Genomic DNA, 25969 nt, shown 5'->3' with positions numbered 1-25969 from the left:
CGGTTTTTACAATTAAATGGAAATCCTAGGATGGGAACAGTGAATTACCTTCTTTTTTACTCAAGCTTCTATCCTTTCCTCCATCACACAAGTCATCCAAAACCATCTGAATTGGTACCACTAAATACCAGGGGTGCTACCCCCATGTCATTAAGAAACTCACACTAACTGAACTAATGACACTTCCATGGTTGAGCTCTCCTTGGAAAATGTTGCACTCCCAGCTTTTTGATAATTATGAATAGTTTTCTGAAACACTGTGGCAAGCACAAAGCCTTTTATATACTGGTTTAACTATGGTAAATTCTGAGAGATACTAGATTAGATTATCCTTGAAATGCCTTCCAGTCCCTAGAGGCTCCAGGGTCTCAAATGTGTCAAAAATGAAATAGTCAGTTCTTTGGAGCTTTCTGTTTGAACTGCTCAAAATGGATGAACTCAATAATCAAAGGTAGTACAAATATTAATAAAGACATGAGACAATGTGAAGGGGAGTGTTGCTGCTGAATTACATAGTAGAAGAATCACTGCCTCACTGACCACATGCACAGAAACTAATTGTGAGGACCGAAAGAACGACATTTCTAAGAACTCAATGTTGAAGCCCTTAGTCAGGAAAAATTCCCATTAAACTTTAGTGAGAGAAAGATTTAGTTCCCTATCAGCAGCTACTGAGATTTGCTACATGAGCAGAATTGTTCCTCACTGGTAATTTTGGGAGAAGTTCTCTGCGAGTTGTCAGCCATTCACTGAATGCTGAAGTTCCCTTCTGCTGCATGACACCATTATTTCCACTGGTATTTCAAGCAGTTTCAAATCCAATGTCTGAAACTTGACACCCGTACCAAGCCTAAACACATCTGGTTGATTCGAGGCCACAAATAGCTCTGGAATGTCTTTGACACCTTCCATAACTGCCATACTTAAAAGCTTCATTCCAAAATAGAGCTGACCCCCCCCCCCTCCAAAAAAAGCTTGTCAGCCTGATAGGACTGGGCAAAACCTAGAAATGTATGACACAATGTTTAAAATATAAGTTTCATAACTGCACCAACTTATGCAGGCAAGCGTGTCACTTGTCACTGGTGATGTCATAAACACCAGCCAACTGATTCTAGGGAATGGCTCTGGGGTATGGTGTGAAGACACACAGGGTGACCACTTTGTTGAAGCTAAGCAGGTCCGAGTCTGGTTAGTTTCTGGATGGACAAGCACCTGGGAACCACCTTGGGGTCCATGAGAGAAGAAAGGTGGAATTGAAATGCACAAAGCCAAACCAAAATTACACTAGGTGGTGCCTTAAAAAAAAAAAGGCACACCTTTTTACCTTTATATTATCTGTTTTGTGATTGCTTTTTTTTTTTTGCAATTGCTGTTTTTTATAATTGCTTTGAATGTTGTGCTTTAAATGGTTGTAACCTGCCTTCAGACTTTCAGGTGAAGAGCAGGTAATTAACTAAAATAATAGTTCTGTTTCTTCAGCATGCCTGATGTTTACATACTGGGCATTATGTAGTCACAGGGGCCGCCGTGCCTTATGTCTTAACACAAACTACACAACCTAAATATATTGTGGTTTTTGGTACATAGATCGCATCATTTTGGCCTGCACACACTCTGGGAGTCTGCCTGTGCATGCTCTCCTATACAGACAAGGGTGGACTTTCAGTGGGCAGGGAGAATGGCATTGGCAGGCATAATCACAACCCTTTCCCACGATTCCCCCATGCATGTCTGCACGGGGGTTCAAACTACTGGTAGGCCTAGAAAAATCCCAGCCTATGCTGTTTTCAGCAGCATAAATTCATGCCAAGGTGGTCATGACATCCCCTGGCATGCAGTTGGAATGTGCAGGCTTTGGCATTCCAACACAAACCACCCCTAAACGTGGACTTGTGGCAGAAGGCCAAAACCCAAGTCTGGGCTAAATCCAGTCTGTGCTGGCCGTTTCACATGCCTGGCTCACCCACTGCAGCAAACCAGCTCAGTCAATGGCTTTCTCCCCCAACTGCTATGAGCTGAGATTCATAATAAGAATAGATAGCACAGCATGGAACTAGGAGAAGGGAGATCATGAGAAGGAAAACACAAGCCATATTGTAAACTTCAGGGCAAAGTCTACATCCAAATTGGGGGGGGGGGTTGTATTAAAAAACTGATCTTAAAGTCGCACTTCAATAGCTGGCAAAACTCAAAAGTGCCCACTTCTGAGCCATAGGTGGACAAAGTCATTTGAGTAGGAAACAAAGAATGTGGCATTGCTTGCATAATTTAGCTGTGGTGTTTTGCAAATGTGCATGGCAGTTACCAGGATTGCTCAGTGCTCCAGGACATACTTATGTGCAAGAGGGAGACTCAGTGTGCAAGTATACATGAAGGGAGTTGGAATGCTATCATATCTTTCTCCAGTATTTTGGTAATGATAAGCATTCCAAACACTTCACAGGTATTCACAAGAATTACAATGACCCTGTAAGGTTGGCACTTATGACCCCCACGCTGCAGATGTGGGATTGAGAACTGAGATTTACAAGTAGTGACTAGCCAGCAGCCAGCTGACGTGTTTGGGGTTGAGGTACAGTTTGAATTTTCCCCCAGTCATTATGTAGTTTTATTATTGAGTTGCAGAACCCTAGCTGTATATGAGGTCCTTTTGGGGAAGAGCAAACTGATACTGTGCTCCTGCTGCTGTGAATGTAATGCAATGGGTTTTTTTAAGCTATATTCAATGTTCATGTTTGTTTTCTTTAAAAAAATAAAATTTGTTTAAATATCTGTAAACTGCAATTTGGACCAAATCTGAGCCACTTAGAACACAGACTTTTAAAACATTTTTGTTTCCTTTTTTATGTTGTTAGCCACCTTGGGCAGGGTGGGTATTGTAACTGAAACACAGGGTTAAGATTAACTTTAAATTTAATTCAATCAAAATTTGATTCCTTGCACCGTGGTCTACTTTCAAATGGCAAGTGTCCCAGTTCACCTCAAATGTTTCAGTCAGGATCTGTTGCTTGGCAATGCAGTTAAGAGTTATTCTTTCAAAGCCACTGATACACTCAGATCAAAGTTGCAGGTAACTTGTTTGATTCCCTCTTCTTGTTTTTGATTTGCTAAACAGCTAAGCTGAAGAAGAGCTCTAATGTTATTTCAGCTGCTCCTCATAAACTTTGTTAAAGGTATGGCACTACTATCACACGATCAGGGAGCTCACATGAAGCAGATAGTCCCAAATCTCTATTCCATGTGAACTTTATGCCAGCTGCACTCATCCACTGGGAAAGCACAATGCACGATTATCTCAGTTTTGTTGAAAAGGCAGCTGAGAATCCCTGGGCATGTGATAAGAACAGTGACTTTTATCCACATAAAAGTCATAACATGAGCAGGAAAATCAGTCATGTTAACTGACCTCAGGTGGACTCCCTCAGATGAAAGAGAGAGAAAAGGGGGGAGGGAAACCATGTCACATTTTAGAGGAAAATAAGGGGTTGTATTCAAGCGGTTGGGTTCCTCTGCTCATGAGACACTTTTTTTCCTCCACTGAGGCTTCTGTTAATGGAAAGGAGAAGGAAGACAGTTTTCATAAATTCCTCCCTTTATCCTGCAGCCCCCACCCCCTGTGCCACCTTCAGTGCTGCTGTGGTCCCCCAACTTTCTTGAGCAGATGGGGGGATTAGTTAACAGCCACCTTCTTCCCCTTCTACTTACAAAAAAAACCCAACTCCACAGGTTTAAAAATCCTTCCACAAGCAAAGGGACACCATTGGATACCACCCCCCACCCCTAATACTATAATAAACTATAGGAAAACACTCCTAATTACTTTGCAAGCATATGGTGGTAAATGCCAGATGACTAGATGCTAGAGAACAGGATCTGACAAGGCAAAGAATAAAGAATGCCTCCAATGGCAACGGTGTTCATAACAGAAAGGGAATCAGACAAGAACTGAAAAATATCTCAGAAAGTATGAGATTCCTTTGCTCTCAAGACAATTATTCAGGCATAGTTTGATCAGGTCAGTGATGTGATAATAGCCACAGAAAGATGGCATTGCAAAGGTCATCCATGTCATTCTCTCCTGTACTTAAAATACAGCTTCTGGTAAAGCCCTCCCTTGACATCCCTATCCAGCCTCCGCTTGAAAACAGATAAAACAGAGCAGGGTGTTTTGCTTTATTACTGAAATGACTTAAACATACAAAGCTATAGATTGTGATATTATTTCAGTGTTTTTTTTTAAAAAAATCATTGAACCCCCTATGAAGGTAGATAGATAGGTTCTTCAAAAGTTTAGTGTCTGGTGCCTTTACTTTTCTTCGTGAACAAGCCACAAAGAGATTTAGAGCCCAGTCCTAACCCCCAGATCAGTGCTGCTGGAGAGAATTAAGATTAGCTGGAGGTGTCTCTGCACTGGGCTCACTGCTGGGTGGAGGGGAAAGGGCTTTGCCACAGAAACCCCCACTGTGCCCATCAGGACTGCAGGCAGTTGAGAAGCTTCTGTTCTGGGGTGAGGGCAGAGAAGGAATCTGCTGGAGCCTAAGTCAATCCATTTGCAGGAGACATGCCCAGTGTGGGCTCCTGGGCTGTGTCAGTCTAGAGCTGGTGCAACAAAAAATAAAAATAAATAAATAAATCCCCCTCCACCTACTGATCTGGCTAGCAGGAGCTGGCAGGGCTGCGGATGGAGCAGAGGATTTCGGGGCTCTGCGCCCCTCTGGCCCCTCTTCAGATTGCTCTGTTATTTGTTGTTTATTTGTTTTTTTCTTATATTTCAAACCAGCATGTATTTTTTTATGGCAAAAAAAATGCATGCTCAGTTTTGGGTTCAATTTGGTGTTTAGCCTCTAAATTTGTCCCAGCCTTATGAAGTGATTCTGTGCTTTTATCTCCCTGCATCTCCCCCTCCCCCTTTTTAGGCCACTGAATAGAATCCAGCCCTGATCTCATTGGCTGATTTGACAATTCCGTCTCATTGATGGAGAGATGCCTTTGAAATGACCCTGGGTGAGATTAACATGTGAAATTATTTATGAGTTATGTAAGACAACTTAAACGATGATTAAAATACATACATGGTTCTTCACTACAAGTATACAGCAACGTCACATGGTCTACAACAGAGCAAAGCTTTAAATTGTCCTGATGTTTTCGTCAGGAGGCCTGGTATTGATTTTGTTAACAAATCTTCTCATTCTCCTTCTTTATCCCCTTGCTAAAACTCATTATTTGATAGAGTAAAGGTTGTTTCATTGTTGTATTACGATCGGAAAAGCACCAATGGGGGTGATATATAAATACAATTAATTATTATTATATGTTTAAAGATATCTTACACAAATATTTGTGTGTGTGTGTGTATTTGCGCTGTGCTTTTATCCCACATCCTGACTCTCTTAGGATTTGCAATGGAAAATAATTATATCTAATCATTTTATACACACCCACACACCCAAAGGTTTACAATTTCATTGCTACATATAAAAAACATGTAACAGCCCAAAGATACAGGCTTTTTGGGCTTAGATATGGGCAAACCATGTGTTTTGAAAAGCGATAAATTTTGTTATTCCAGTGATATAACAGTAAGTAGGTTTGGGGACTGAGGAGTGTGTTTGCAAAGAAATTCCAGACTTGGAAGGTACATAAGGAATCATCTGGCAGCGGTTTGATTTTTTAAAGGCAGCTGATTGAAGCCACTTAGGGGTTTGGATGTTAGAAGTAGTCCCGGTGGAGCTGGATTAATGGGCAGAGTGTAGTGAGGCGGTCAAAGGTGCGTTATAAATGCAATTTGGCGTAATTGCAAATACCACACTTGCTCTGTTGTTACAAAGAAGAAAGACTTCCATTTCTAGTGCAAATTTCATGAGCTTTGAATTTACTCCAAGAAACTGCATATTATTTAAGTATAAAAAGTAATCCTCATATCTGAGTCGAGTGATAGAAAATTATCTATAAACAGCATGTAATTTTTTTTATGAATCAAGCTCTAAATAAGGAAAACTTGTGAGCTAGGAATTCAGAAGAGCAGCAAAAGAGGGCTGATTTGCTGCTAAAGCTTGAGAACAATATTTAGTTTACCGAATCAATCTGGAAACAAAAGTAGTGCTTGCCTCAGCATAAAAGCTACAAAAATTATATATAAAAAGAAGTCTTAATAAAACATGCAGTTGGAAAGAAAAGAAGAATTAAAGAGAGGACGCCACCATGAAAGCTCTCGTCGTTTCTTGTGAATGATGAAATGGAGCATATCATTAACCAAGGTAACAAGGCCACAGGACTCCTAGGCATGCCTATGAAAATATTAATTTGTCCAATATGCAAAAATTCCTGCATATCTTTACTGCGGGGTGTGGGTGTGAATTTGTGGCAAAGGAATTTGCTGTGGAAAACTAAAAATGAAACGTCCATTGGGTGTTGGGAACTCCACACATAGGAATCTTTTGTCACTACTAGGGTTTTTTTTAGTGGAGAATGAATGGTCACTCCATGCCACCAACTTGCTGTCACCATGCTTCCTCCTCTTTCTCAACCCCTTCCTTAACCGTCTTCTGAGCACAGCTGCCTGGAAGCTCCCAGAGTTGATATAAGGACAACTGTTTAGAAAGATGAAGGGAGAAAGGGTTTGGGGGAAAGTGTGTAGCAGTCGGAGGATCAAGACTGCTATGAACTTTCTCCCCAACCCTTTCTCCTGCCATCTTTCTAAGCAGATTGTCCGTATATCAACTCTGTGAGTTAAACTAGGCTAAATAATAATAATAATAATAATAATAATAATAATAATAATAATGACTGGCCCAAGCCACCCAGTGAGCTTTATGGCAAAGCAGAAATTGGAACCCAGATCCATTACCAAATCCTACGGTCCAAACCCAATATTATATCCACATCGCCACACTGGTTCATGCTATACGGTTTAGTCACTCCACGTTCTCATATGGCAACAAGGAATCAATTCAGGAGATCAAACAAGGAGTCATTGTAAGCTGCTGGTTGCTTAAATTTCCAATTTTAGGTTGCTGGCATCCAACGCGTTACTAATCTGGGTAGCAGAGTTAATAAAAAATATTTTAGTCTAGTAACTTTCAAATAATTATTTGAAAGACAGTGTTTTACATCTAAGCACTTCTGTTTGGCCCCCAAGGGTTACTATTCAGTGATAGGCTGTAGGAGACTTAAGCAGTCTCCTGGTCACTACCAATGGCCCATTACCAATGGCCCTTATCAAACGGGACTCTTTGAGAATTAAAATATCTTGCCCTGACAGAAATCAGAATTAACTACCAAACCTAACTTCTGTTTCGTTTTCCCCAGTGGTGCTCATCCAACAGGTAGCATAAGGACTTTGAAATGCTGCTGGCCTTTCAATACTTTCTCCTAGCTCATTTGGCCACATACTACTGGCATAAGACTATGACAGAATGGGCTTTTTTGCAGGAAGCATCTCAGATGCAGTACACAGGGCTTAGATTTCTGTTATAGTATATCTAACATGTGAATTCCCAACTCCTTTTAAGAATGACAAGAACAGCAGCAGCAGCAACATGGCTTCACTTTTCTAAAGTAGTGTAATCCAAGTCCCAAAACTTGTGCCAAAAAAGTGGGCTTGAGACCTCAGTGTAGTCAGGAATCACTTTAAAATCATAGGGGAATATGAAGAGCACAGATAAATAGAAGTGTATGGCATGAGCTAGTCAACTGGGCCACTGCATAAGTATTAGCTTCACTGCATTGTGTGAAAGCTGTATATGATATAACTGGTTATAAGGCGACAGCATCAGACCATTCCAGAACAGCTGACCTACAAAGAAGAAGAAAAGTGTGGACTGCATCTTCAGACAGATCAACACTTTGGCTTATAAATCTATGCCCATTATTTGTGCTACTCTAGAAAGACAGGATAAGCACTAACTGTCCCCAAAAAGATGAGGAAGGGATAATGATTCAGGCACTGAAAGCAAAGGTTAATTGCAGTTCAGAGAGTCTTGCCCCGAACACAGAGTGAAATTTCTCATATATATTAATAGACGAGACAGCCATTCCATCGCTCTGGCTTTTTCCATAACTTTATCAGTTTAATTTGCAATTCACTTAACATTTACAAAAGAGGCCAAAGAAGAAGAAGGAAAAGAAGGAAAAGAAAAAGGCGAATGGCCTTTACATTTTCTTGAAGTAAACTTTAGCTGCGTAAATATGCAAGACAGGTAGTGGAATAAGAAGGGCAGGCTCGTGTTAGTTTGCAAGTGTTCCCCCTTAACTTACCACTACTGTGCTGCTGTTCCACCAAATTAGATTAAGGTCACAATACTATAAACACTTGCCTAAGGGTAGGTCCCATTTAATTCAGTTGAACTGAGTAGACATGCATAGGATTGCATTCGTAATCTGATTAAATGGCCTTTTACTACTCTGACTAAAGTTAGGGTAAAACTATATCCTGATGTTTCCTGCTATATGAAGACTGCTTTTGCTGAAGGTCACAAAACAAACATGTGTCAGAGATGAAGGAAACTTAAATCCAAATCTCCTAACTCCGGGACTAGGCAGTTCTATTGTGGGAGTGATTCTTCTCTTCAAACACTTTTATTTGTGCTAAAACTTGAGGCAGAATCTCACAGAGATATAAAATAGATAACGGTCAGGAGGAAAGGAGTATTACAGCATTGCACATAAAGTCTTCCTTGCTTGTTTAAAATCAAAGCATATTATCTGCTTTTTTGCAAATCAAGGTGCCTGACTTGTCAAATTTCCAGCCTTTCAATTGTCAGCCTATGACTGTGGAGCTTATGGACCACCGACTTTACGGGATTCAACCATATGTCCAGATCCCAGTATATGAGAAGGCCAGCTCTAACATAAGAGGTTTACGGTAGTAGTGTAGCAAACCATAATATTTGCAGATGGCTGCAATAAAATCATTCAGGAGAGGAAAGGTGCAGGGATGTAAAGCCTGCAAAGCTTTTCCTCCTCTTCAGCCATACAAACAATTGCATCTGAGTAATGCAACGTAAGGAATATGCACACCAATGAACCAAACAAGCTGGTGGTCCAAAATGCACCCCTAATCCCATGAGTATTTTAACTTCCTTTTTAATTTCTCCATAGGATTTAGCTTAAAGAGGCAAGGAAAGAGTACTAATGTTGTGGAAGACCTTTTATTCCTCAGTTTCAAAAGACTCAAGTGAAAGATTTTGTGTCTTTTAAAAGACACAGCAATCAAACGGGAGTAAACAGTGTTGTTTTAATACAAGATGTTTTGGATCTTTCTTCATTATTCTTGTTTAGGCTTAGTTAGGATTTTGAACTAGGCAATATTGAAAGATACAGTAAATCACGGGCACAGTTAGGCCAACTCCACAATTTATGTGGCAATCATTATTGTCCATCAGTTGACTAGTGTTACAGTGCATGTCCCTCACACATGCTTTTCATGTTGGCAGACAATTTTATTATTATTATTTATTGAATTTATATAGTGCCCTAATACCCGGGGGGTCTCAGTGTTGTTATTACATATAAACAAACAAAGAAACAAAATACAAGCGTAGAGCCACACTTTGCCTCATTCCCCACACCACACCCCAAGTGTTAGGACATTGTCAGTTCAGAACACAGGTGACGAGACTGTGACAAATTATATGCCCTTTTCATGATTCTGTCCTGTTTGGTGACTGACTGCTAATCAGCCGTTTGTCATACACACTTGCCTCTGTTGGTAAAAGTGTGCATGGCAATTAGGGATGGAGGATTTAATCCATTGGGTAAGTGATGCAGGAAAGACCAGAAGCACCTGCCACTCATGAAGCAGGCTGCCCTGTATTCTGTAGTGTATTCACCATTACAAAGTGAAGGACTATGAGGGGAAGAGTTTTTAAAGGATTTGAAAAAATCACACACACACACACACACACACACAACTTTGTTTATAAATTTGAAGTGAAAGCAAATTTCCCAGATTTTGTAATGAATGTGATTTATAAATGCATAAAAAGCAAAGAGCATGCTGGAAGGCATAAAAGAAGATCTATTGAAATTTACCATTCATTCTGCTTATTAAATAGAGGTGAATGATTCCCATTCCCACTATCCTTGTCACAGATCCAAGACTAGGAAAACAATTAAGAGATGAACTATTGTTAGGAACCATCTTACTGTTTGGGTTCATGCACGTGTGTGTGTGTGTGTGTGAGCTAGACATGTGTACTGGAGGAGAAGACAACAAATACTTAAAAAGTGAAGGCAACAGTATTTGTGTTAAATTACCTATATAGAAAATGAGCTAGAGCTTGACTAGATTTGATTTTCCTAAAAGGAGATTCAAGTTTCAGTATTTTTCAGGTACTTTTTTACCCTAAACTACTAATCTCTGGATAATTCTCCATGTCTAATATAAATAGCTTTTAATTTTTTGTACTCTATAAGGTAAGATGGGGCTCACTGAACTGTTTCTTCTTCTTTTATATAAAAAGCACAGGGCCCTTAAATTCTTATCTTTCTGCTTACAGGCAGAAGTCCCCTGGACCAGTTCCCACATCATCAGAGTCTGCAGAGTCGGAGCTTTGGTCTTCAGAGGTTCTTCCCTTCAGCTCAGTAAGTGAGTACCTTTCGATCTACCTTGCCAGCCCAAGGCAGTGCACCAGGAGAGAGGCCAGAAGGCAAAAAGATGCCCATCTGCACACCAGAGTGTTGGCTCTTTAAGGAGTGTAGCTTTCAAAGAAGAAGATCGAGCCTAAGCCTCCCTCCAGTGTTTGTTGCAAGATGCAAATGCCCTGTGGGCCCTTTGGAAGACTCCACCACCTGGGCACAATTTTGAAGGCAGATAACCTTTTATTCTAAGAGGTTAACAATGCCCTCATCACTTTTTACAATGAGAAGAGCACTCTATACTAAATGCAGATTTTAAGGTCTGCTTCTTGCAATATAGCCATCACAAACAATGCCATTTGGAAATGGCTTTGTGCAGCAACTACTCTGTTAAGGCAGTTTCAGGGTCAAAGTGCAAGGGGGAAGGTAAACGGCATTTCCATGCGCTGCTCTGGTTCGCCAGAAGCGGCTTAGTCATGCTGGCCTCATGACCCGGAAGCTGTACGCCAGCTCCCTCGGCCAATAAAACGAGATGAGCGCCGCAACCCCAGAGTCGGCCACGACTGGACCTAATGGTCAGGGATCCCTTTACCTTTTATCTTAATTGCAGCCATACTATGAGGAACAGACCTGAAGAAGAACTGTAGAAGATAAGCAACCTCTCTTACAGTACACTGCCATCTGACTGATAAAAGGATAACTTGTTAAGCGTGTAAAGAAGGTGTAGATAAGCTTCAGGCATTTCCAGACCAAAAATTCTGTGACGATGCTCCACTTCACTGTACAGATCATCAGTATGTATATACGCAAAGCAGTGTACAAACTCAGGTTCCCTCTTGGTTCAACTGGACTAGCACTTTCATGTGTATTAATTCTCATATATACATTTTTAGAGAGGCAGGCCAAAAGATAAGCTTTAATCTATTTTGATCAGGCCTTTAAATAGCAATATAGGTGTTTAATCACAGGTGCAAGAGATTTAGCTATTGCTAGTCCCCCACCCCCTTACATAGATGTTTATGAGCAGACTGTCTAACACGGGGTTTCCCAAACTTGGGTCTCCAGCTGTTTTTGGACTACAACTCCCATCAACCTTTGCTAGCAGGACCAGTGGTCAGGGATGATAGGAATTGTACAAACAAAAGAGTACAAAATTAACATGTGAAGAAGTGGGGAGGGGGGGAGTCATACTGAACTAAACAAAGCACACAATTTCTTCCTTGTTTAATGCCTTAAGCATATGTTGCATCTTATGTTGCTCAAGTGTACTCATTAAATATTATGAAAAGTACCACATGCAAGAAAGCTTGTCTCTACACGCCATAGCCATTCGTACCTGTGTGCTCATATTTGTGTCGCAGAAGGGAACTGCTTTTCTGGAATGTCTTGTCACATAAGTCACATGCGTACATGCCACTTTCTGTCTTCTTGATCTTCTTTCTGGACAGGCAGGAGTCGGAGTCTGTCATGTCATCAAGACCTGACATGTAATCCGGAGTTCCATCAAGCAATTCTCCCTGTGATGCAACCAAATGGTTTATGTAAAACATGTTTCCTTCCCTTGTTCTGTGATGTTATACAATATCCTGCGTTCCTATAGTATGTTAGTTACTATATTTAGTTTCATCGGTAACCAGGTAAGCACCCTGAGTTACAATAAGCAGCCTCATTGGCTCACACTCAACTTTTTAGCCCATTAAGTCTTACGTGAGTAGTGCAAAACACGTATGTCCAGAGCTGCACCCCAGAGAGTATGTTAAGGATGCCACTTGGAGTCTGAAAAATCATCTGATGACATGGGGCTGCCACAAAAACATATTTTCTCAATATCTCCTATAACATCTGTGGTGTCTTAATGTTGTTTGTTTTCTGCTGTCTCTGCACATCCCTGGCTGGTGGGCTTGGGGAAGTGCGCAACATGACGATGTCACAACATGGGGATAAATAATCATTACAAGGAGACATGGTGTCTTCATTGTGGCAGATGCATTTGTACCTGCTGCCCTGTATCACTAAAAATATAGTTTCAGTCTCAATTGGCATGGGCACCCAAAGCATAACAGAAAAGGCAGAAGCTGGCAAAATTGTGGCTGCATAAGCAATCTGAACCCTTTTACAGGCTATCATGTGCTCAGTCTCTCCCTATGCTGAGGGAGGGTATGAACTAATAGTGTGTAGTACTGATGGCTGCTCCTGAAATGCTGTTATGAAATGCTATATCTATGCAATGGAAGAGAACAGATGGATAAATGGCCACATACCATTACCAAGTCAGGGAACATGACAACAACCAGAGTCAGCTCCACATAGTTCTTTGTGATTTCATCCCTGTGGAAAGCACTGGTGTGATCAGAATATGATGTAACCACTTTCCACAGGACCACAGATGCCAGTGTATTTTGATGGAACTCCTGGTCACATTACTTAATTTGTTGAAGTCATATCCAAATATGTGCCAGCTTTCAGTTCCAGGAGGTCATAGTTGTCCTGCATGACCAAACCCATCACCCCAAAATTTAAGGCTGCAATCCTATACATACTTACCTGGGAGTAAGTCTCATTGAACTCAATGGGACTTAATTCCTCAGCAGGCATGCACAAGATCGCACCACATAAGCACCCTTGGACATAACTGTGAGGGGCACAGGAAGTGCGAGTGCCGCATTCTTCCGTTTCATAATTCCCTCACCTTCACTTCTCAGAGACACACAAGGAAATTCAAGGATTCATGTTTTCTGAGGACAATGAGAGTGGAGGATATGGACATTCTGTTTTGAATGATACAGAGATGCAAGAAAACAGCACTTGTATATCCTACCGTCCCCATATCTATAGCTGCTCTAAAATGTAGGACATATCATTTAATAAACAAAAAACATGCTATGGATGTGTGCACTCTGGCCTACAGCTTATCGTGTGGAATCTGGCTAACAACATGGACAAGGTTGTACACGGAATTTGAAAGGAAGGCTTCGGTGACAAGATAGGAAGCAACTTTTGCTTTATAAATATTCTGAGGTTAAATACTTTGACGTATAAGCATTTCGAGGTTAAAACAGCAGTATCTGAAGCTGCTCTAACATCTATTCAACTTTTAGGATAATTCTGCAAAGTAAATGGAAGTTACAGAATGTCATAGTGTGTCGCAAACCTAAAATAAATGTGCAAACACAGCTTTATCTATGTGTAAAACCCTGTATAGATAATTTATTAACAAATAGCTCTACATACTCTGTAGGGTTGAAACTTGTATTTCTCGAACAGGCTCCCTCCTCCAATAGCCCTTCACACCATAAGCCACTTGGGAACAAGAGCAATATGAAACTAGTATGTGTGTCTACTGCTCAAGGAAAAGAAAGCAAGATTATGGTAGTTTTTAGGGTTGCAGAATTTGTAGCTTGCAGTGCACTTCTGTGCATGTTTTATTGGAAATAAGCCTTGCTGAGTTCAATAGGACTTACTTCTTGGTCAGTATGCTTAAAATTCCAAAGTGCATTGTGTTCATAATAATAGGAGGTTGTAAAACAAAAACAAAACCCAAAAATAACACACACACAGTCACAAACCACTAGGTACAAGCAACAATGACAGAGCTTTTCTTTCAAGATACCAGACTATAAGTGTTAGAAAGGCTTCAAAATGAAGTTTATATTTAGGCACAAAATATTATTATGCAATCCACTGGAATGTATGTCTCCCCTCTAAAGGCCTTGAGCTATATTTTTATATTTAATTTTGTAATTTGAAATAGGGAATATTAATAACACTTTTTATCAATGCTGTATCTATGTTAAAACAGCCTTCAGCATTAAGCAGTAATGAATGTGGATCAGTAAATTATTAAATTTCTTGATATTTATTTTGTCTTGATCCAAAGAGAGTGCAAACTTGCATGATAACGTACATTTCCATTTGCTATCAGACAGTTCAGTTTCTTAGACTAGGTTTTTACTAATTAATATTAGAGAAGATTAAATAGGCTTAAATACGTTTACAAAGAGGGCAGATGTACTGTAAATTGGAATAGTGGAACAGCTGTTATGGAGGTACCGTGCTATTTATGCTCCTATTGTGCAGAGAGGGATTACTGCCTGTAACATTAAACCATACCTGATTTTCACATTTGAAAATATAAAACATTTACTAGTTGGTAAAATTACTAATGGAACCTAATAGGTCATATGGGAATGTCCACAGATGTTTTAAAAAATCAACTATAATCAGTTAATCGCTGTCTGACAAACTGTAGATGTATTATATATACACAATTCCTACACACTACGCATGTTTCCTGTGGATAAAATCCTTTGCTATATTTAAGTGGACAGATGTCATTTTTATTTTTTTATTTTTTTGCAGTTGGGAGAATTCCTAAAAGTTTGAACTCACCTACATTGGGCCATAGCTCAAAGCACATGCCTTTAATGCAGAAGCTTCCAAATTCAATCCCCGGCAACTCCAGTTTTTTAAAATAAGGATCTGGTAGCAGATGATGGATAAAACCTCTGCCTAAAACCCTGGAAAGCCACCAACATTTAGAGTAAACCTTAATGGGCTCGGTGGGCCGATGGTTTGACTTAGTATAAGGCAGCTTCATAGGTCCACATCAGCCCAAAGTGGACTGAGTAAACCTTTTATGAAGATAAAAACCAACAGACACTATATTTTTAGTCTTCTCAACAATAGTCCAAGGGATGGGGTGGGGTGGGGGGAAGAATGGATCGGTGAGGAAAATGGAACAGGTGAGATGAAAACAAGTCTGGCTTGGGGATCTTCATAATCCTTTTTATAGCTTTGTAAAGATTAGTTGGAACATATTATAAACAGCTTATGGCTGCATTATCATTTCCATGTGATTTCTGAGAATCTCTTAGGGTTACAGTGGCAAGGAAACTACCTAAACCACAGTGTGCCAGTGCCAAAGAAGCCACAGGCTGGGGGACTCTCCCAGCGCTTCATGTATCTCATCGGTACTTATACGAGGATGGTCATGAATATGAATTGTATCAACAGCCTTTTCTTTAAGAAACCTTTCTCAGGGAAAAGCAGAAGCATCCCCCCCCCCCATGGGGACTGTAGCTGATCGTATTCGCTTAGAGGTGAATGGGTGGTGCTGACCCCTTGAAACTCATTTTATATTCTTATGTGCAGGTAATGTAACAGTAATGGGCAGGAAATGTTCAACTGCAGTTGAACATTCCAAGCTTGTCCACCTTGGCCATGTTTACATAGTTTCATTTCCTCCTTTTGAAAATACAAATGGAATGTTTGAGCTGATTTACCCTTAGGATGTTTTAAGTCATGAAACAGTACATGGGAATGATGTATACAACTGTAATCTTCTGAAATAAGCAAGATATTTACCTGAAAACCTTGCTTCCGCTGGTACTTTCGCCTTTGCTGCATGTCAGCAAACGTAGCTGCTCCAGTAGGATAAGTATAGGCCATATGTGGTAGGAAGCTCATTTGATCTATTCCCGGGTATGGTCGTAGCCCAGGAATACTGGTCTGAACTGGTGGCATAAAAGTGGCCGGGGGAAATGCGCTCTGTGGCGGAAGTGTGGTGTACAAAGGTTTGGCACTAAAAGGGCTCATACCAAATAATGGATTAGTGCTTTTATCCAAACTATTTGAATTAGAAAATTCTTTCTTGATAAAAGTCAAGTTCAGTGGCTCATCTGAGGTTTCAGATGACGAAGAAACACTGTTGTGGTCTACGTTTACACTATTGGATTTTGTTTTGTTCTTTGTGGCTATAATACTTTTGGGTTCCTTCATTTGTTTTGGTAATGACAAGTCCAAAGGCTCAGCCTGAAGCTCCTCAGAGGAGAAACTGTTTGGAGTGTAAGAACTACTATGGGAGTTTTTAGAAGATGTAGAAGAAAGATTTAATGGAGAAGGAGTATTGCTCCTGGAGTGGTCCAATTTATCAACTGGTTTAATACTGGTAAAGTGAGTAGGTTTCGTTAGCCTGAGAGGGGTATCACAGTTAGTAACGCTATTATGAAGTTCAGCTATAGACGGTGATGTTATAGAGTCCACAGGCTTTATAGGGGATCTGGCTGACAAAGAGTCTTTAGTGGGAGTGTTGTTGGTGGCAGCCAGCACCACCTTGGCACTGTTCCTTTCCAGCGATGGTGACCTGGAAGTTGAGTACTGGTAGACTTTTCTTTGTTCGAACCATTCCTTCACAAATTCCTGAGGAAGGCCAACGGCAATGGAAATTTTCAGTAGTTCATCAGAGGTGGGTTCCATATTCATAGCAAAATATGCTTTAAGTACAGACATATGGTCCTTGTATGGATTGATGGGGCTAGTCATTCCTTTCTCAGAAAGTACTGATGACAGGAGGAGAGCTTGTTTATCGACAAACACTCCTGGTTTGCTAGGAGCCATGTTTTCATGAGGTTGGAGGACTGCCTTGATTTCTTCGTTCATTTTACACAGGTAACGTTCATGCTGATGAAGGGGAATGGGACCAGGAAAGCTTTCTTTACAGAACTGGCATGAAAATGGAGTAGGTATATTATGGTTGTCTATCATTTTGTCTTCAGTTACCAGATCTATTAGGGTGCGTAGCTTTTCTTTCTTAATGTTATTGAGCTGTCTCCTCGAGTCTGTAGTTAAACTCTGGAGACAAGCTTTGGCTTCATTGACCTTTTCTAATGTGTAGTCAATAATACTTTTAGTGGCACCATTATGACTGACTACTGGAAGACCCACAGGTGGAATACCAGGAGAAGTAACGCCTTGTTCCTCAGGTTGAGAACATGGGTCCTTCATGTGGTAACCTTTCAGCTTGGAGATTTCTTCAGCGCTGCAGTCCATTTTCTGCCTGGAAACAGTGTTGTCCACAATCTGTAGGACTTTCTGCACCTCACTTAAATTGCTGCCTATTGCTGGGAATCCAAGTAAAGATGCATCCATCCCTACCCCTAAGTGCTGCATTGGACTTTGCGTGGAAGTATGAACTCCTATTGGGCTGGTTGCACCAAGTCTGCCATTCATGAAAGGATTAGCACCAGTGAACCCATGGGTTGCCATCAGAACTTTATATTCATTGAAATCTAGTGGTTCCGTTTTGATTTTCAGTAAGCCTGATTGCTCAGACATACTAGGTGGTTTTCCATTCTCCAGCTTGTTTCTCAGTTGTGTAATGGCTGAATTAGTAGGTGAAGAAGATACAGAATTAGGAGAAGAACCCGTCTTGATATTGTTTCTCATTCGACCATTTACAGAGATTAAGCCAATGCATTTCTTGCTGCTGATGTGTGAACTATACGAGCCAGAATGGGAGAAACGCTTCTTGCAGTTTGGACACTCATAGGGCTTTTCACCTGCAATTAATTTTTAAAAATTAATTTTTAATAACTCACAAATAGACCAGTTCTTTAGACCATTTACTGTGTCTGCACATTTCACTCCTTTCATCTTGCTGCATTTTCTCCTTCCTTCCAAGTTATGTTTAGGTTTTTGTGACTGGAAACAATTCAAACTAGACAATCTACAATTAGCTGCATGCAAGATTCCTTCTCATCCTGTGATGCTCCCTAGCTTTTACTGATGGCTCACATTTTGTTGAAAGCTATAGATGTCTTTACAAGGGAAACAGAGAGTGTACTGTACTGTACTATGTAAAGGAATGCAGCTGAAAACTTACATGTAATGCACAGTGTTTGCAATATCTAAATTCAGGTAGCAGAAGGATTTTGCCATGGCTTTTAATAAGGACCCAGGCAACATGCAGTTACAATAGTAGCATAATTTTGTGTGAATCGGTTGGCATAGTAAATGGGGGACAAATATGACCCAGTTCACATTTAAATGCAAATTTAATGCAAATATACACTATCCAAAACAATATGTTGAACAGAAACAAAGCGACTCATTAAAATTTGCACTTCTCCAAATTTTTCAATGCAGTTCTCCAGCAAAGCATGTGTACAAAAATGCACATGGAAAGTGTGCATTGTTTATGGGGGGATTACTGTAAAAGAATGTGTATACTGAGAGAAATTCACACTAAAATGGTGGTGAATTTTCATGAGAACTTTTTTTTTAGAAATTAAGCTTTAGAATAAATTATGGAAGTTCACTCATACTTGCTTATTAGCTTTTAATGGTTTCATTCTAGAGGATCTACATGGATAATGGTCAGAGAGCAGGAGAGATGTATTTCCGGAAAGGGAAATACACTCCGGTCTTGCTTCAGGTTCCCCATAGGTATCTGGTTGGTCACTGTGAGAACAGGATCCTGGACTAGATGGGCAATTGGTCTGATCCAGCAGGGCTGTTCTTATGTTTTTTATTCCTCCTCTACTCTCATTTCCAGCCTAAAGCAGTGCTTCAACCACTTTCTGAATCTGTTTACATATATTTTTAGGTTTTACGCTAAGGCGGGGGCAGATAATTTTAACACAGGTTTGGGCAGCTGTGAATGAATTTTGGGCTCATGTGCTCCCATTCCCCCTGCTTCTGCTCTCTTGACTTCTGTAAGGCTCTGTTTCCCTCCCTCTGTCCATAGCACAGTTAGCCATGATTGTCCAAATCAGGCCGGTTATGGTTTGTGCAAACCATACTTTGCCTCCAAAGCAGAATGGGAAACCATAGTTTGAACTGAGTTTCTGATTTAGGTTTGGCGAGCTTTCCCCATTCAGGTGACATGACAATATATTGTTTGCAATTGAACCAGGGAACAGGAAAAATTCAAAAATGAATGTCTCTTCGCCTTTTCTTGCTACTTTGGAATGAGTCTGCTTGAGTTCAGTAGCCACTAGTCTTTGAAGGATGTGAACTCTCCCCTCTTCTGCGATGGATAACCCTTGAGTCATGATCTGGATTGGCTACACAAAATATAAAGGCAGTTTTTCCATTCTCTGTCTCATGTTGAATCCCGCCCCCCCGCCCCAATTCCTGGGCTTGTATTAATTTAATTAACTTCTCAAATGGAACAAGACATCCCCCTCTCGTTCTTCCACATGTGCCCCCTGCCACCCCCAAAATTGCTCCAGGGGGGCTGGGGGAACCCACAGAACAGATTTAGTGGGTGAATGTGAAAGAGGAGGAGAGAAGAGGTGATGCACATAAGCCCAAAGTTCACCGCAGCTAGTTATTATAGTGGGAAACTGTGGTTTGCTATTACAGCTGAGTTGAGCATTAAACATATTAAACTTCAGTTGGAGCATTAAACATAAGCTTAAATCCATTCAGCTCAAATCAATGGAGTTTAGAAGTGCTTAACTTTGAGATTGTGGCCAAGGTTTGCAAATGCTGATCTACTAAACAAAAAACAAAGTTCACTGCGAGATTTTACATGCCTGCAGATTAGATAGCTTAAACATTAGAATTATTACATATAAGCAGAATATACTTTTTAAAAAAACTTATGAAGAGTGTATAATTACAGAAACTTCTTCAGACTATTTTTTAGCTTTAAAATACTGCTTTTTTAGTCTTCGGTATATTTGTCTTTGTTTCTGATTTGCCTTTGAATTTATTTGAATAAATCAAAGTCTTTGAATACTTGACCAGTGTTAACAGCTTTACTCACAATGTCTGCATCAAAGGGTGAAGACTTTTAGTTGGAGGAGAACTCTAAATATTATTATTCAAATATTGACAAGTTCCAAATATAAGGCAAAGTGTTGCCCTATTTTCTCGCTGTCATGTGTAACTGAATGACTTAATGCACTCAGCAGAGGCTATTTATTTCAACGAAGGGGATTGAATTAGGAACACAGAATTATATTTTTAATTGATGTGATAGCCGATGCAGGCCAGAAAGGCAGGGTATAAATATTGTAAATGGATATATAAAGTGGCTAGTGTGTTCAGCTTGGATGTGGACAACACAACTTCGAGGTCAGACAGGCCACTTCACACATTACGTGGCAACAATCTCATGTTGGCCATTAAGTGCATCTTTATTGGGAAGCTGCAATGAATCTGAGATCTCTGGCGAAGATACCTGAATGTTTGTTGCTTGTTGTGACATCCAGCTGTGATGGTATAGATGTCCACTCACACAACTGGGGAGGCGGGGAGTTAGAGGAAGAGGAGGTCCTGTTGCACAAACTTAATTCTGCTTACCTGACAGTGGATTTTGCGGAATGTTTTACAGCTCAACTTATCATGCAGGGTGCTTGGGAGGCTAAACCTGAGATCTGCAAACCTTTTCAGCAGGGGGCCAGTCCACTGTCCCTCAGACCTTGTGGGGGGCCAGACTAAATTTTGAGGTAAAAATGAATGAATTCCTATGCCCCACAAATAACCCAGAGATGTATTTTAAATGAAAGGACAGATTCTACTCATGTAAAAACACACTGATTCCCGGACCGTCCATGGGTCGGATTTAGAAAGCGATTGGGCCGGATACGGGCCCCGGGCCTTAGTTTGCTTATCTATGGGCTAAACAGTTGCTGTGAACTCCTTGAAGGAAGGATGATATGCAAGTGTGATAAAATAATATGAATGAGGCAGCCATTCCAAGTAAGTGAGCTTAATTTGTTTATTGCTGCTGGATTGTGGGTGTTGGTCTTGTTCATCTTTAAGGTTCCTTGTTTTTGTTTTTTGGGCAAGTGTATCACAAATAAGAAAACTTAAGAGCCAAATGGCTCCAGGAAATAGCTCCAGGACAGCAATTTAAAACTTAATTAATTAATCAGGTAATGCATTCTGCTATTTGGAAAATCTTCTATGGAAACTTGTGGTGCTGGTTTCTTATTTGTTTCTGAATAGCATGAAAAATGAGGATGAGTCAGAAATCATTTACAAAGTATCTTGGCGGCTCTAAACAAAATGGTGAAGATACTAAGCTTTTTAAAAAAAAACACTAAAAAACTCGGCTAATTAAACAAAATGCAAATGAGAACCCTGGCACCTCAGCTACTCACCACTGTGGATTCGCAGGTGTTCCTTCAGATGGTGCTTGTATTTGAAGGCCTTGCCACACTCTGTGCACTTGAACTTACGATTGCCTGCTCCTTGGGTCAGCATTTGGTGCTGGGAGAGTAAAGACACCAGCATGAATTTTATGCAAATAGATATCTGTATATGTAGAGGTATGAATTTGTCTCTCTCTCTCTGTGTATTACCAGCATGAATTTTATATACAAATATATCAATATCTATATGTGTGTATGTGTGTGTGTGTGTGTGTGTGTGTGTGTAGAAAGAGAGAGAGAGAGAAAGGTTTCCTTTTAAGAAAAAAATTAATTAAAGCAGTTTTGTATTTATCTGTCAGCCTAAAAGATCTGCATGCACATTTATTTGCCTCATCAGTGCTGCCATAAAAATCAAAATGTTGGCAGTAAACCTGAAGGAAATCTGAATTCACTACGAGCATTTGCTTTGGAATTATTTCTTAAGTCTTTCATCGGCAGCACAATATATTAAGGCATGCAGTACTGCAAGGAATGGATTTGTTAATTTTTAAAAGAAATTGAGGCTTTTAATATTGTTAGCTGATCATATTGTCAATTCGCAACTTGCAGCATTTTTAAAAATATATATATATATTTGCAGTGCTTCTGAACCCTTTAGCATTGTGATGATAAGCAAGCTTTGTTTTATCAAATGCAAGAGGCGGTCACTGCTAGGAGGGAAAGTCCTGATCAGAGAATTAAACTAGTTCTTTCTCTCCCCCCCCCTCCTTCAGAGCAATGGGGCAAAAACAAGAAGGAAAAGTTGGCAGAAAGGACGAGTTAAAAAGCAGCATAAAGATAGGATCAAACACAGCTGACCTTTCTGAACAAGTGAGAAAAGTGCTGTGACTTTGAATTCTGATTTTAAAAAGGGGGAAGGAAAAAAAGCTGCAGTCATCTAGTCTGGATGTTCAAGGTAGGAGGTCAGCCTTCCCCCCCCCCTCCCCCTTTTCTCCCAAGCAGCAATGACACAAAAGCCTATTGCAGAAAAGACAGCACAGAAACGGTATGACAACTGCTAGGGTGTGCTGAATCTTCCCACATTCCTAGTGAGACAGATGGTGTTACATGGGACACAGGGAGGGTTGTTCAAACAGCAGCAACCTTCAAAGATCAAGCAGAGCCCAGCCCTCGGAGCGCCATTGAGGGACCAGTGCTCATATGTTGCTGAGTTGCATAAACAAACAGCAACAGCTGCTTTGTCTCCCCCCACAGCCCTCAGAGGACTACTATAAACTTTAGTTGTGCCACTGTTAATATGATACAATCATTTTAATTTACTAATTGTAAATGCCATGAGCAAATGAGGGGACTTTTCAACACCAAAGCTACCATTCGTAATGCGCCAGCACAATCACACTCTTGCATGTGAAATTTAAGGCAGTTATTCTGGATAAATATCCAGCCACACGCCCCCCCCTCTCCCATCCCAGTAGTGTTTTGATAGTCAAAAGCAATAGGGAAGGAGAGGAAAAGCCACTCTTGTCTCCCATTTTGTCAGAAAGGGGGGAAAGTTACAGATTAACAACTCGCTTTGCTCTTTAAAATGAAATGTTATGATAAATCCTGTCAGAATTGTATTTTATCGATTACAGAGATCAAGTGCGAAACAGTGAACTAATTACCAAGCTGCTTGATTAGAAGGTGAGCATGATACATGTTTGTTTAATTAAGCACGTCTTTTATTGAAAAAATGCCTGTCATGATAAATCTAAATCAGTATGACTTCTCATTCTTTAGAATAAAAACTATTGGTATCATTCTCATAGTAATGGGATGGAATGTAGTTTAAGATCTGCCATTTGGATTTCCATTGCAACACGTCATTATAGAAGTTTTAAGCAGGAATTCAAAAGACACATTCAATTTGATTAAATCTAATGCATCAAGGAATCATTTTGATTTACAGGAGATTTGCTGCTGGGATGTGTAGATTTCAGGAATAGGGTATTCCTAAAGTGATCACATGTTATTAGAACAGCCATAAAGCACACAGATACACGCAACAAGATTAACTAAAAAATATGAACCTATTTGTATGGACTGCATGAAAAATATATACAAGGCTCCATAAAAAGTAATGAATGACAGAAAATAAGATTAGCAGATTCCTGAGATGTCTTTGAGATCCTATGTGGGGGGAAATGCAGTGCAAAACTAGGTGAAAAATGGAGATAAAATTGCTGAGATGTTTAATAATGTATAATTAAAATGCCACAATTTCATTCACATTTTGAGGAACATAAAAAAATGAAACTAAAGTCAAGTTAAAGTGCAAATAAAATTTCTAAATTAGAAATTAACACACTCATTCGATCGTGAACATAAGACTATTAAATCATATTAGAAGAGACCATCAAAAAATCATTTAGGCCTCAATTAAAGCTATTACCATTAAAAGATCTGCATCTTCAAAATGCCATGAAAAATTAATAATGATTGCCAATCAAAGCAATATCATTTCTCTAAGGGGTTATTATAGAAAGAAATCACTTAAAACAAGCCCCCCCACCTGATCTGTCCCTGGCTTGTGCGTCACCATATGCCGCTCGAGCTGGGTGCGGTAAGCGAATGTGTAGTTGCAAAGAGGGCAAGGGAAGTTCTCTTCGTTCTTCTCATGGCGGTACTTGATGTGCTCCTTCAGTGATGTCAAGCGCTTGTAGCCCCGGTCACAGTAGGGGCAGGTCAGCAGTTGGGCAAAAGCATCTGGAGTTCCAGGTGGCAGGTCTGTAGCCCAAGAGACGTGAGAGAAAGAAGCAGGCCAAAAGGTCAGTAAATCAATGGCAGTTAATGGGCTTATTGCCCAGGATGGATTGACAAGAATCACTGCAATCTGCCTACAGTGGAATATCCGTGATATCTACCTTGCTTGCAAAACCACATCAATCACTTTTTACACGCTCAGGGCAAACTTGTATGAATCATAAGAAAATTAATTCAAAACTTTCGTCTGGCTTATTGTGAGACTACAATAGCTTGGGGGGGGGGGGGCAGGGCGGAAAATGTTGGGGTTTTTTTCCCCCTCTGATTTATTGATGCTGTGCACTTAATTACCAGTCTGTTGTCTCCAAACACAACACCATCTAGTTCCATCTTCACGGATGCTTTTTCAATTACTTATTAAGGACTTAACAGAATCAGTTAGTAATCCTCAATTTGTCCTGTAAAAAAATTCAATCATTCCCAAACTAAAATTAGAGCAAGGGCTCTGCTCCTTTAAAAACATAACCCTTAATTGTCCCTGCTATTTATTTCACCTACAGAACAGTCTCAATTTGCTGACTAAAAAAGCAATCACAATATGCTGAAATTACAGTCCCATCTTTGCTCATGAAATTCCATGCTTCTGCAGCTGTTCTTCAATTTTAAGGTAAACACCCAGGCATGTAGTGCATTTATAATTGCAACAGCTGCAAGAGGTCAGAAGAGTGGCTAAAAATGAATTCCATCCTCACCATTTTCTTCTTGCCCATTGGCCTCTGGAGTGCCAAGACGAGACAGTTCCTCGGGGGCTTCCGGGTAAATAATGGCTGTATCACTGCGTTGTAGGTACTCCGCTATACTGACTGAGTGTCCATCTCCTTCATCCACTTTCCTCTTAGCAAAATATTCCTCAAAGTCCGACGTGCAATTTGCATTCTTAACTATAATAGAGAGGGATGGGGGGGGGGGGAGAGAAATAGTTTTGTGGAGGATTTATATGTTTGTCTACACAGTGGTATTGAAGATGGTGTACATTTACTTTATGAGCCTAATCCTGTGGCTACCCATACTTCCACCTAGCTCATTTCTCCTGCCAATAAAATCACTGGCTGGTGATTTTTGTAAGAGAATACATTTGGCAAAGTCACTGATGACACCATTCATTAATGAAAGATGGCAGAAGCCAATGCATGTGCCCTCCTCTTTTCCTCATATAAAAGGGAGGGGGTACAATATTGTATGCTGTCTGTGCACAGAATCTGAAAAGGCAACATTTTAGACTTTCGTGAATTCTGGTGTAATTCAATGATATCTCACAAAAACGATTCCTGAAATAAATTGCAACCAGTGGGAGCAATTCTAATCTCTGTCCTTTGGTGCTCTGAGACCACAGTCTTATCTGAACTTCATGATAGGTGGACTAAGGAGTTAGCCTGCTTTTGGATCTCCTCAAACCCTATGGTTTGGATTTGGAGGTTATAAATCTTTATTATATATCAGGAGATTGCTATAGATCATCTGCCAAACCTTCTGTCCTTTGGTCTCTGAGACTACTGTCTGACACCATTTCATGGACACAGAAATATATATTTTTTTCAGTGCTGGTTAGTGGGCATTGGGATAAGGAAGACCATAAGAATAACCGGGGGGGGGGGGGGATAAGCAAGCTTGCATATAGGCTAATGGACATTTTTCTGATTAGGAAACTAGAATTCTGAACTGGTCAGGATTCTAGCCCAATGTCTTTTCTCTGAAATACA

General features: G+C 40.2%; 1 protein-coding gene across 7 annotated transcripts in view; it reads right to left on the bottom strand.

Moving 5' to 3' along the window:
- Positions 1–25969, bottom strand: part of ZEB2 (zinc finger E-box binding homeobox 2) — a 163514-nt gene that overhangs the window by 3767 nt on the left and 133778 nt on the right. For 5 of the 7 annotated variants that reach the window (XM_083406235.1, XM_083406238.1, XM_083406234.1 and 2 more), the window contains 5 exons: positions 24962–25150; positions 24019–24233; positions 21477–21585; positions 15949–17921; positions 11921–12101 (listed from right to left, as the gene is read on the bottom strand). In XM_083406235.1, coding sequence (XP_083262361.1) covers positions 11921–12101; positions 15949–17921; positions 21477–21585; positions 24019–24233; positions 24962–25150 — 2667 coding nt within the window. The remainder of the gene's footprint in view (positions 1–11920; positions 12102–15948; positions 17922–21476; positions 21586–24018; positions 24234–24961; positions 25151–25969) is intronic. The other 2 variants (XM_083406240.1, XM_083406239.1) reach the window with 1 other exon arrangement.

Source organism: Podarcis tiliguerta (assembly GCF_965153285.1).
Source record: "Podarcis tiliguerta genome assembly, chromosome: 1".
In the NCBI taxonomy this organism is placed as follows: domain Eukaryota; kingdom Metazoa; phylum Chordata; class Lepidosauria; order Squamata; family Lacertidae; genus Podarcis; species Podarcis tiliguerta.
The sequence above is the reverse complement of the archived record's forward strand: the minus strand, read 5'-3'. Positions and strand labels throughout refer to the sequence as shown.